Source organism: Oncorhynchus clarkii, chromosome 22 (assembly GCF_045791955.1).
Source record: "Oncorhynchus clarkii lewisi isolate Uvic-CL-2024 chromosome 22, UVic_Ocla_1.0, whole genome shotgun sequence".
NCBI lineage: Eukaryota > Metazoa > Chordata > Actinopteri > Salmoniformes > Salmonidae > Oncorhynchus > Oncorhynchus clarkii.
Window position 1 is genome coordinate 53,381,509 of NC_092168.1, and position 12,100 is coordinate 53,393,608.

Consider the following 12,100-nt stretch of genomic DNA (forward strand, 5'->3'; position numbering starts at 1 on the left):
TCCATGTACCACCCATCCCCCTGCTTAACCCCCTTACCAGCCCTCTCCATGTACCACCCCTCCCCCTGCTTAACCCGCGTACCACCCCTCCCCCTGCTTAACCCCGCGTACCACCCCTCTCCATCGTAACCCTGCGAACCATCCCTCCCCATGTACCAGCCCTCGCCCTGCTTAACCCCGCGTACCATTCCTCTCCATGTGCCACCCCTCCCCCTGCTTAACCCCACTTCCCACCCCTCGCCCTGCTTAACCCCGTGTACCATCCCCCCCTGCTGAACCCCGCGTACCATCCCTCCCCATGTACCACCCCTACTTAACCCCGCGTACCACCCCTCCCCCTGCTTAACCCCGAGTACCACCCTTCCCCCTGCTTAACCCCCCTGCACCACCCCTCCCCCTGCTTAACCCCCTGCACCACCCCTCCCCCTGCTTAACCCCGCGTACCACCCCTGCTTAACCCCGCGTACCATCCCTCCTCCTGCTTAACCCGGTGCACCACCCCTCTCCATGTACCACCCATCCCCCTGCTTAACCCCCTTACCAGCCCTCCCCATGTACCACCCCTCCCCCTGCTTAACCCGCGTACCACCCCTCCCCCTGCTTAACCCCGCGTACCACCCCTCTCCATCGTAACCCTGCGAACCATCCCTCCCCATGTACCAGCCCTCGCCCTGCTTAACCCCGCGTACCATTCCTCTCCATGTGCCACCCCTCCCCCTGCTTAACCCCGTGTACCATCCCCCCCTGCTGAACCCCACGTACCATCCCTCCCCATGTACCACCCCTACTTAACCCCGCGTACCATCCCTCCTCCTGCTTAACCCGGCGCACCACCCCTCTCCATGTACCACCCATCCCCCTGCTTAACCCCACTTCCCAAACCTCGCCCTGCTTAACCCCGTGTACCATCCCCCCCGCTGAACCCCGCGTACCATCCCTCCCCATGTACCACCCCTACTTAACCCCGCGTACCATCCCTCCGCCTGCTGAACCCAGCCTACCATCCCTATCCGTTTAACCCCGCACACCACCCCTCCCCCTGCTTAACCCCGCGTACCACCCCTCCCCCTGCTTAACCACACGTACCACCCCTCCCCATGTACCACCCCTACCCCTGCTTAACCCCGAGTACCACCCCTCCCCCTGCTTAACCCCGCGTACCACCCCTCCCCCTGCTTAACCCTGCGTACCACCCCTCCCCATGTACCACCCATACCCCTGCTTAACCTCGCATACCACCCCTACCACTGCTTAACCCCGCATACCACCCCTACCACTGCTTAACCCCGCATACCACCCCTACCACTGCTTAACCCCGCATACCACCCCTCCCCCTGCTTAACCCCCCTTACCAGCCCTCGCCCTGCACCACCCCTTCCCATGTACCACCCCTACCCCTGCTTATCCCCGTGTACCATCCCTCCCCCTGCTTAACCCCGTGTACCATCCCTCCCCCTGCTTAACCCCGCGTACCACCCCTACCCCTGCTTAACCTCGCGTACCACCCCTCCCCGCGTACCACCCCTACCACTGCTCAACCTCGCATACCACCATTCCCCCTGCTTAACCCCCCTTACCAGCCCTCGCCCTGCACCACCCCGTCCCATGTACCACCCCTACCCCTGCTTATCCCCGAGTACCATCCCTCCCCCTGCTTAACCCCGCGTACCACCCCTACCCCTGCGTACCACCCCTCCCCGCGTACCACCCCTACCACTGCTTAACCCCGCATACCACCATTCCCCCTGCTTAACCCCCCTTACCAGCCCTCGCCCTGCACCACCCCTTCCCATGTACCACCCCTACCCCTGCTTATCCCCGTGTACCATCCCTCCCCCTGCTTAACCCCGCGTACCATCCCTCTCCATGTACCACCCATCCCCCCTGCTTAACCCCCTTACCAGCCCTCGCCCTGCACCACCCCTACCCCTGCTTATCCCCGTGTACCATCCCTCCCCCTGCTTAACCCCGTGTACCATCCCTCCCCCTGCTTAACCCCGCCACCCCTCCCCATGTACCACACCTTAACCCAGTGTACCATCCCTCCCCCTGCTTAACCCCGTGTACCATCCCTCGCCATGTACCTCCCCCTGCTTAACCCCGCGCACCACCCCTCCCCATGTACCATCCCTCCCGCTGCTTAACCCCACGTACCATCCCTCCCGCTGCTTAACCCCGTGTACCATCCCTCCCCATGTACCATCCCTCCCGCTGCTTAACCCCACGTACCATCCCTCCCGCTGCTTAACCCCGCGTACCATCCCTCCCCTTGCTTAACCCCGCGTACCATCCCTCCCCATGTACCACCCCTTACCCCTGCTTAACCCCGTGTACCATCCCTCCCCATGTACCATCCCTCCCCATGTACCACCCCTACTTAACCCCGCGTACCATCCCTACCCTTGCTTAACCCCGCGTACCATCCCTCCCCATGTACTACCCCTGCTTAACCCCGCGTACCATCCCTCCCCCTGCACCACCCCTACCCCTGCTTAACCCTGCGCACCATTATACGACTATTTCTCTCTATACGTTTTGTATTTCATATACCTTTGACTATTGGATGTTCTTATAGTCACTTTAATATTGCCAGTGTAACGGTATAGCTTCCGTCCCTCTCCTCGCTCCTACCTGGGCTCGAACCAGGAACACATTGACAACAGCCACCCTCGAAGCAGCGTTACCCATCGCTCCACAAAAGGCGCGGCCCTTGCAGATGAAGAGGAACAACTACTCCAAGTCTCAGAGCGAGTGACATTTGAAACGATATTAGCACGCACCCCGCTAACTATCTAGCCATTTCACATCGGTTACACCAGCCTAATCTCGGGAGTTGATAGGCTTGAAGTCAAACAGTGCAATGCTTGAAGCATTCCGAAGAGCTGCTGGCAAAACGCACGAAAGTGCTGTTTGAATGAATGCTTATGAGCCTGCTGGTGACTACCATCGCTCAGTCAAACTGCTCTATCAAATCATAGACAACATAGACATAATAACACACAGCAATACGAGCCTTAGGTCATTAATATAGTCGAATCCGGAAACTATCATCTCGAAAACAAAACGTTTATTCTTTCAGTGAATTACAGAACCGTTCGGTATTTTATCTAACGGGTGGCATCCATAAGTCTAAATATTTGTGTTACATTGCACAACCTTCAATGTCATGTCATATTTGCCAGAATTTTACGTAATTTAGTTCGCAACGAGCCAGGCAGCCCAAACTGTTGCATATACCCGGACTCTGTGTGCAATGAATGCAAGAGAAGTGCCACAATTTCCCTAGTTTAATATTGCCTGCTAACATGAATTTATTTTAACTAAATATGCAGGTTTAAAAAAAAATATACTTCTGTGTATTGATTTTAAGAAAGGCATTGATGTTTATGATTAGGTACATTAATGCAACGCTTTTGTTAAATCATCCAGTTTGGTGAAGTTGGCTGACTTTGTTAGGAAGAAATAGTCTTCACACAGTTCGCAACGAACCAGGTGGCCCAAACTGCAGCATATACCCTGACTCTGTTGCAAGAGTGACACATTTTCCCTAGTTAAAAGAAATTCATGTTAGCAGGCTATATTAACTAAATATGCAGGTTTAAAAACATATACTTGTGTATTGATTTTAAGAAAGGCATTCATGTTTATGATTAGGTACACGTTGGAACAACGACAGTCCTTTTTCGCGAATGTGCACCACATCGATTATATGCAACACCGCAGGACACGCTAGATAAACTAGTAATATCAACCATGTGTAGTTAACTAGTGATTATGATTGATTGATTGTTTTTATAAGATAAGTTTAATGCTAGCTAACAACTTACCTTGGCTTACTGCATTCGCGTAAAATGCATTCGCGCAGGTGGTTAGAGCGTTGGACTAGTTAACCGTGACTTGCCTAGTTAAATAAAGGTGTAAAAAATAATAATAAATTAGGCCAAATCGGTGTCCAAAAATACCGATTTTCGATTGTTATGAAAACTTGAAATCGGCGATTCCGATTAATCGGTCGACCTCTAAAACCAACCCCAACACACATCTCACTAAACTGTGTCTAAAGTGTCTATGTTCCGCTCCCACCTGTTTACCGGCCATGAGCAAAACATTGACACCATTCTCCCCGGAACGCACCTGAAGCCATTCCGAAGTGACAGTTATTCTTCCCTAATCGGCTGAGACGCCATCGCGGCCACCACGCCTCCCAACCTCAATCAAACTACCCTTCTAGTCAGCACTGCCCTCCCTGCATCCTGTCCACTCCCTTAACAACCCCTGGTTGTCCATGTAAGGGGTAAGCGCTTTCCTGGAAACGTTCAACTGGACTCTATATAAACAGAGGTGTAGAAACAGCTTTGATTTCCATGAGTAGAGATCTGCAACTTACCATCTACAAGCTCCTCGAAGTCATCAATGAAGAACTCTCTAAGTGACGGTCTCTTAGGTCTCTTCAGAGTGTTGAGAAGCTGCTGGATCTTAGAGGACACTCTGCTGTTCACTGGGACACCTAGAGGCAGGGGGGGAGAGACATTGAGAAACCTATCCAACCAAAAAACATAGAGACCCAGAAAACCTGAGTCTACGCATTCACTATGGTGAATCACTAAAATGATACAGAAATATACTACGGAAAAAGGTACAGCATGTCAGAAATCAGCTCAATGTAATTGAAGAATCCACTTCTGGGAAAATGATTTAAAAAAACTAACAAAAACACGAAGAGTTATCTATCCAAAACGGAGATGTATGGATAAACCACTTCTCCAATCTTTTTGATCCGATAACAAAGAACAGCAAAACCATATACATGATATCAAATACAAATCTTAGAATCAACAATTAAAAGACAACCAGAAGCCACTGGATTATCCCATTACATTGAATGAACTACAGGACAAAATAAAAACACTCCAACCCAAAAAGGCCTGTGGTGTTGATGGTATCCTCAATGAAATGATAAAATATACAGACAACAAATTCCAATTGGCTATATGTAAACTCTCACATCATCCTTAGCCCTGGGATCTTCACCAATATTTGGAACCAAGGACTGATCACCCCAAACCACAAAAGTGGAGACAAATTTGACCCCAATAACTACCGTGGGAAATGTGTCAACAGCAACCTTGGAAAAATCTGCCGCATTATCATTACCAGCAGACTAGTTCATTTCCTCAGAAAAAAACAATGTACTGACCAAATGTCAAATGGACTTTTTACCAAATTATCGTACGAAAGACCACGTATTCACCCTGCACACCCTAATTGACAAACAAACAAAAACAAAGTCAAAGTCTTCTCATTAATTGTTGATTTCAAAAAAGCCTTTGACTCAATTTGGCATGAGGGTCTGCTATACAAATTGATGGAAAGTGGTGTTGGGGAAAAACATAACATTATAAAATCCATGTACACAAACAACAAGTGTGCGGTTAAAATGGGCAAAAAAACACATTTATTTTCACAGGGCCGTGGGGTGAGACAGGGATGCAGGTTATGCCCCACCCTCTTCAACATATATATCAACAAATTGGCGAGGGCACTAGAACAGTCTCCAGCACCCGGCCTCACCCTACTAGAATCTGAAGTCAAATGTCTACTGTTTGCTGATGATCTGGTGCTTCTGTCACCAACCAAGAAGGGCCTACAGCAGCACCTAGATATTCTGCACAGATTCTGTCAGACCTGGGCCCTGACAGTAAATCTCAGTAAGACAAAAATAATGGTGTTCTAAAAAAGGTCCAGTCTCCAGGGCAACAAATACAAATACCATCTAGAAACTGTTGCCCTAGAGCACACAAAAAACTATACATACCATGGCCTAAACATCAGCGCCACAGGTAACTTCCACTAAGCTGTAAACGATCTGAGAGACAAGGCAAGAAGGGCATTCTATGCGATCAAAAGGAACATTTTATTTGGCTTACCAATTAGGATCTGGATAAAAATACTTGATTCCGGTATAGAACCCATTGCCATTTATGGTTGTGAGGTTTGGGGTCCGCTCACCAACCAATAATTCACAAAATGGGATGCAGACCAAATTGAGACTCTGCATGCAGAATTCAGCCAAATATCCTCTGTGTACAACGTAGAACACCAAATAATGCAGAGCAGAATTAAGCCGATACCGCTAATGATCAAAATCCAGAAAAGAGCAGTTAAATTCTACAACACACCTAAAAAGGAAGTGATTCCCAAACCTTCGATAACAAACAATCACCTACAGAGAGATGAACCTGGAGAAGAGTCCCCTAAGCAAGCTGGTCCTCGGGCACTGTTCACAAACAGACCCCCACAGAGCCCTAAAACAGCAAGACAATTAGACCCAACTAAATCATGAGAAAACAAAAAGATAATTACTTGACACATTGGAAAGAATTTACCAAAAAAACTGAGCAAACTAGAATGCTATTTGGCCCTAAAGAGACCGTACACAGTGGCAGAAAACCTGACCACTGTGACTGAGCCAAACTTAAGGAAAGCTTTGGCTATGTACAGACTCAGTGAGCATAGCCTTGCTATTGAGTGAGGTATATCCTTGCTATTGAGTGAGGCCGACGTAGGCAGACCTGGCTCTCAAGAGAAGACAGGCTATGTGCACACTGCCTACAAAATTAGGTGGAAACTGAGCTGCACTTCCTAACCTCCTGCCAAATGTATGACCATATCAGAGACACATATTTCCTTCAGATTACACAGATCCACAGAATTAGAAAACAAAGCCGATGTTGATAAACTCCCATATCTATTGGGTGAAATACCACAGTGTTCCATCACAGCAGCAAGATTTGTGACCTGTTGCCACAAGAAAAGGTCAACCAGTGAATAACAAACACCATTGTAAATACAACCCATATTTATGTTTATTTATTTTCCCTTTAGTACTTTAACTATTTGCACATCATTACAACACTGTGTATATATACAAAATATGACATTTGTCATGTCTTTATTCTTTTGGAACTTCTGCGTGTGTAATGTTTACTGTTCATTTTTATTGTTTATTATCTACCTCAGTTGCTTTGGCAATGTTAATATATGTTTCCCATGCCAATAAAGCCCTTAAATTGAATTTAGAAAGAAAGAAAAGGAGAGAAAGTAAGAAAAAGAGAAAGTGAGAGAAACAGAGAGAGATACTCTCAACCAGCTTCACCAGACCCCTCTAGTCCCTAGCCCCAGACCTTCGTCTCCAGACACCTCTCATTTCCTCATCAAGCAGCTCAGAGCAGCACTGGGCACACCAGGGTCACACAACACAGACCAATTCAAAAAACACCACAACATGTAATCTGATGTTTACCCACATAGCTTCATTTGTCACTAAGCTTTCTCTTCAATAAAACATGTATCATTAAAGCAGCCCCTCTAATATAACAGCAGCAACATGGTGTTCAATACAGCACGCCCACTATCAGATTGAGACGCCTGTCATTAATACTAATCATGATTTTAAAAAACACACAAAAACTACTGCTAGTCCACCTAAACCTTCTAGAACATGCTGATTCATGTATCCTTATATTACCTACATTGAATACATAGCATGTTAATTGAATCTGCTTGGACCAATGCCAAACACCTGTCCAACGTCCTCTGGGTGGCAGATGGCTATCATAGATCAGAACGATGAGCTATACATCAGCAGAGTGCACTTCTATAAAACAAGACATTGCTTCTTCCGTGCAAATGTTGCTGATCAGTACAATAAAATAGGTCCTACATGGAAGGGAAACCGATTGTTATCTGTGGCCCCATGAAACCAGCTAAAACAACATCAATAAGTCAATGTATGCACACACTACTATTAAATATGCATTCACCTGTATTGTGGATAAGGCTGCATCTTGATTTTCCAAGAGTATCAAGAGATTAGCCATTCAAATCAATTTCTACCATTATCTATTTATGTAGTTAGATTGTTTATACCAAAATATAATTAATTAATACATGTCTGTATCTGAAAAAAGTACAAAAACTGTCAAATGTAATGATGACATTGAACTCAGAAGATATCCAATGACTGAACAGCTGTAGCTGAGTTTATTATTCTGTAACGTTGGCTAATACGCCTTGTTTTCTAGCCGTGGTTTCTGTAGCTGAGTTTATTATTCTGTAACGTTGGCCATCTGTCTCCGGGGACACCGGCTATCTGTCTCCGGGGACACCGTTCATCGGTCACCCCTCTAAATGACCTCTATCACAACTCAGGAACTGACCCTTACCCATCCCAGCACACTATTGTAAATCAACTGCAGGTACATTCCATGTTTCAAATGAAAATCCTCTCTCTCCACTAGTGAATGAAATCAGTCACATGTTAACATGAGTAGAGTGAAGCAGAGGTTTACAGGAGGATGTTGGTACTGCTGAGTGGATAGATAGGTCTCTTACTGAGCTCTCATTGACTGAGATGTTGCCATGGCTACCCGGGTTGACAGTGGGACTCACCATCGGCGGTTTCCATGACGCTGGAGTGGTTGTACCCCCTGGGGACCACCTTCACCGACGCCACCGGGGGTCTGTCTCTGTCCGCATGCAGCGAGTGTTCCAATAGGCCAGTCACGTCTGGGGGGGCGGAGTGGTTATCTGTGTGGAGGTCAGAAGTCAAAGGCTGCTGGGACTAGTTAGGGTCAAACACTTTCATGTGATTTAATTCTAAGGCCTATTATGAGATTACATTCAGTCATTCAACACTTTAGTGCGCTCCTAAACACTATAGACCTGACAGGACTGGACTAGCTGAGAACTTAATATTTAGAACTTCACAGTCAAATCTATCATTTCTCTCAAGGGTATTATTGAGTGTTGATAGATGGCATCTAACCTCTTCATGGTGAGGAACGGCAAAAACTGAAGCCTGTGTTCTAGACTAGATGGAACAGGATTAACTGAAGCCAGTATTCTAGACTAGATGGAACAGGATTAACTGAAGCCAGTATTCTAGACTAGATGGAACAGGATTAACTGAAGCCAGAGTTCTGGACTAGATGGAACAGGATTAACTGAAGCCAGTGTACTAGACTCGATGGTCACGTCTGACCATTTATTTTAAGGATTATCTCATTGGCAAAGTGGGCAGCTTTAGGCAGGAAATGCCAACAAACAGCGAGTCATCGTATTTATATATTTTTTTAAACGAATGAAAGAAAAGCATTGGAAGTTACAGTTTTGTAAAGTTAGTGTGGGAGAGGTGGACAAATGATTGTTATCGATCAATAATGACAAATCTCCTGGCATTGACAACTTAGATGGAAAGCTGCTGAGGATGATGGCTGACTCTATAGCCACTCCTATCTGTCATATCTTTAATCTGAGTCTAGAGGATAGTCTGTCCTCATCCCTGGAACCAGCCTTTACTGGTTCTAACAGCAGACCTATCAGCTTGCTTCCAACTCTTAGAAAACTGTTGGAAAAAATGGTGTTCGACCAAATACAATGCTATTTCTCTAAACAAATGAACAGACTTTCAGCATGCTTATAGAGAAGGGCACTCAACATGTACTGCACTGACACAAATGACTGTTGATTGGTTGAACGAAATTGATAAGAAGATTGTGGGAGCTGTACTGTTAGATTTCAGTGCAGCCTGTGATATTATTGACCATAAATGGTTGTTGAGGAAACGTATGTGTAATGGCTCTTCAACCTCTGCCATATCATGGATTGAGAGATACCTAATAGAACAGAGGGTTTTCTTCAATTTTAGCTTCTCTAATGTTAAACATGTAAAGTCAACTGACATCTACTCCTGAGGTGCTGACCTGTTGCATCCTCGACAACCAATGTGATTATTATTATTTGATCCTGCTGGTCATCTATGAACATTTGAACATCTTGGCCAAGTTCTGTTAGAATCTCCACCCGGCACAGCCAGAAGAAGACTGGCTACACCTCATAGCCTGGTCCCTCTACCCGGCACAGCTAGAAGAGGACTGGCCACCCCTCATAGCCTGGTCCCTCTCTAGGTTTCTTCCTCGGTTCTGGCGTTTCTAGGGAGTTTTTCCTAGCCACCTAGGCGAGGAAACCCCCACCTTGCTGTTTGGGGTTTTAGGCTGAGATTCTGTACAGCATTTTGTGCTATCAGCTGATGTAAGGGCTTTATAAATAAATTTGATTGATTGAAGTGATTAGTAATCAGTCTCTCAAAACGAACAAATTAAAACGAAACGTCCTGACCAAACATCCACACCATGACGGTAAACCCAGGAACTTCTTTCAGGAAACGAGTCAGCTAGCAAGGCACTGTTGTCATTTTATAATAGGTGATGATGACACTTGTAAGCAGAAATAATGGATTACCATCGCTTAGTAGTCGATGTGAGTTTCTTTCAAGCAATTCCCTGACACATCTAATAGCTAGCTAGCTAGCAAACGTCAGCCAAAGCAAGGCAACTAGCTACGAATTGTGCAACCTTCAGTAACTGCACATCTCACTGTAGAAATGATCAGGCCTACTGCACATCTCACTGTAGAAATGACCAGGCCTACTGCACATCTCACTGTAGAAATGACCACGCCTACTGCACATCTCACTGTAGAAATGATCCGGCCTACTGTACATCTCACTGTAGAAATGACCCGGCCTACTTCACATCTCACTGTAGAAATTATCGGGCCTACTGCACATCTCACTGTAGAAATGATCGGGCCTACTGCACATCTTACTGTAGAAATGATCGGGCCTACTGCACATCTCACTGTACAAATGACCAGGCCTACTGCACATCTCACTGTAGAAATGACCGGGCCTACTGCACATCTCACTGTAGAAATGATCGGGCCTACTGCACATCTCACTGTAGAAATGACCGGGCCTACAGCACATCTCACTGTACAAATGACCGGGCCTACTGCACATCTCACTGTAGAAATCACCACGCCTACTGCACATCTCACTGTAGAAATGATCCGGCCTACTGTACATCTCACTGTAGAAATGACCCGGCCTACTTCACATCTCACTGTAGAAATGATCGGGCCTACTGCACATCTCACTGTAGAAATGATCGGGCCTACTGCACATCTCACTGTAGAAATGATCGGGCCTACTGCACATCTCACTGTACAAATGACCAGGCCTACTGCACATCTCACTGTAGAAATGACCGGGCCTACAGCACATCTCACTGTACAAATGACCGGGCCTACTGCACATCTCACTGTAGAAATGACCAGGCCTACTGCACATCTCACTGTAGAAATGACCGGGCCTACTGCACATATCACTGTAGAAATGACCGGGCCTACTGCACATCTCACTGTAGAAATGATCAGGCCTACTGCACATCTCACTAGAAATGATCAGGCCTACTGCACATCTCACTGTAGAAATTATCAGGCCTACTGCACATCTCACTGTAGAAATGATTAGGCCTACTGCACATCTCACTGTAGAAATGACCAGGCCTACTGCACACCTCACTGTAGAAATGACCAGGCCTACTGCACACCTCACTGTAGAAATGACCAGGCCTACTGCACATCTCACTGTAGAAATGACCAGGCCTACTGCACATGTCACTGTAGAAATGACCGGGCCTACTGCACATCTCACTGTAGAAATGACCGGGCCTACAGCACATCTCACTGTACAAATGACCGGGCCTACTGCACATCTCACTGTAGAAATGATCAGTCCTACTGCACATCTCACTAGAAATGATCAGGCCTACTGCACATTTAACTGTGGAAATTATGAGGCCTACTGCACATCTCACTGTAGAAATGACCAGGCCTACTGCACATTTTACTAGAACTTACTGTTGAAAACAAGTCAAGGTTGGAACTGTTGCGGTTAAAATACGAGTAATCATTTTTATTATGGAATAAACGGGTTGAAAGTGTTGAAGGCAAACACACTCACAGTTCTGGGTAGCTCATCTACAGCAGGAAGTGGTCTCCTGCATGACTGAGAAAGCAGTAGATGTTCTGGTCCAGTTTGGCACCACACACCCATGTGAGTCAGCGTTCTCAACTTAAAAAAACAAGTACAGAAACAGACTCCATGCTGAGCATGACCTCAGGGTTGCACTGCCAAAACCTAAACCCAGAGTATACATGTTTGCTGAAAACTTCAACCAGCCACAGACCTCTCATC

General features: G+C 46.5%; 1 protein-coding gene across 4 annotated transcripts in view; it reads right to left on the reverse strand.

Annotated features, from left to right (window-relative positions):
* Positions 1–12,100, reverse strand: part of LOC139381021 (disco-interacting protein 2 homolog A) — a 207,914-nt gene that overhangs the window by 117,210 nt on the left and 78,604 nt on the right. For 3 of the 4 annotated variants that reach the window (XM_071124256.1, XM_071124253.1, XM_071124255.1), the window contains 2 exons: positions 8,452–8,589; positions 4,388–4,507 (listed from right to left, as the gene is read on the reverse strand). In XM_071124256.1, the coding sequence (XP_070980357.1) occupies positions 4,388–4,507; positions 8,452–8,589 (258 nt within the window). The remainder of the gene's footprint in view (positions 1–4,387; positions 4,508–8,451; positions 8,590–12,100) is intronic. The other variant, XM_071124254.1, reaches the window with a different exon arrangement.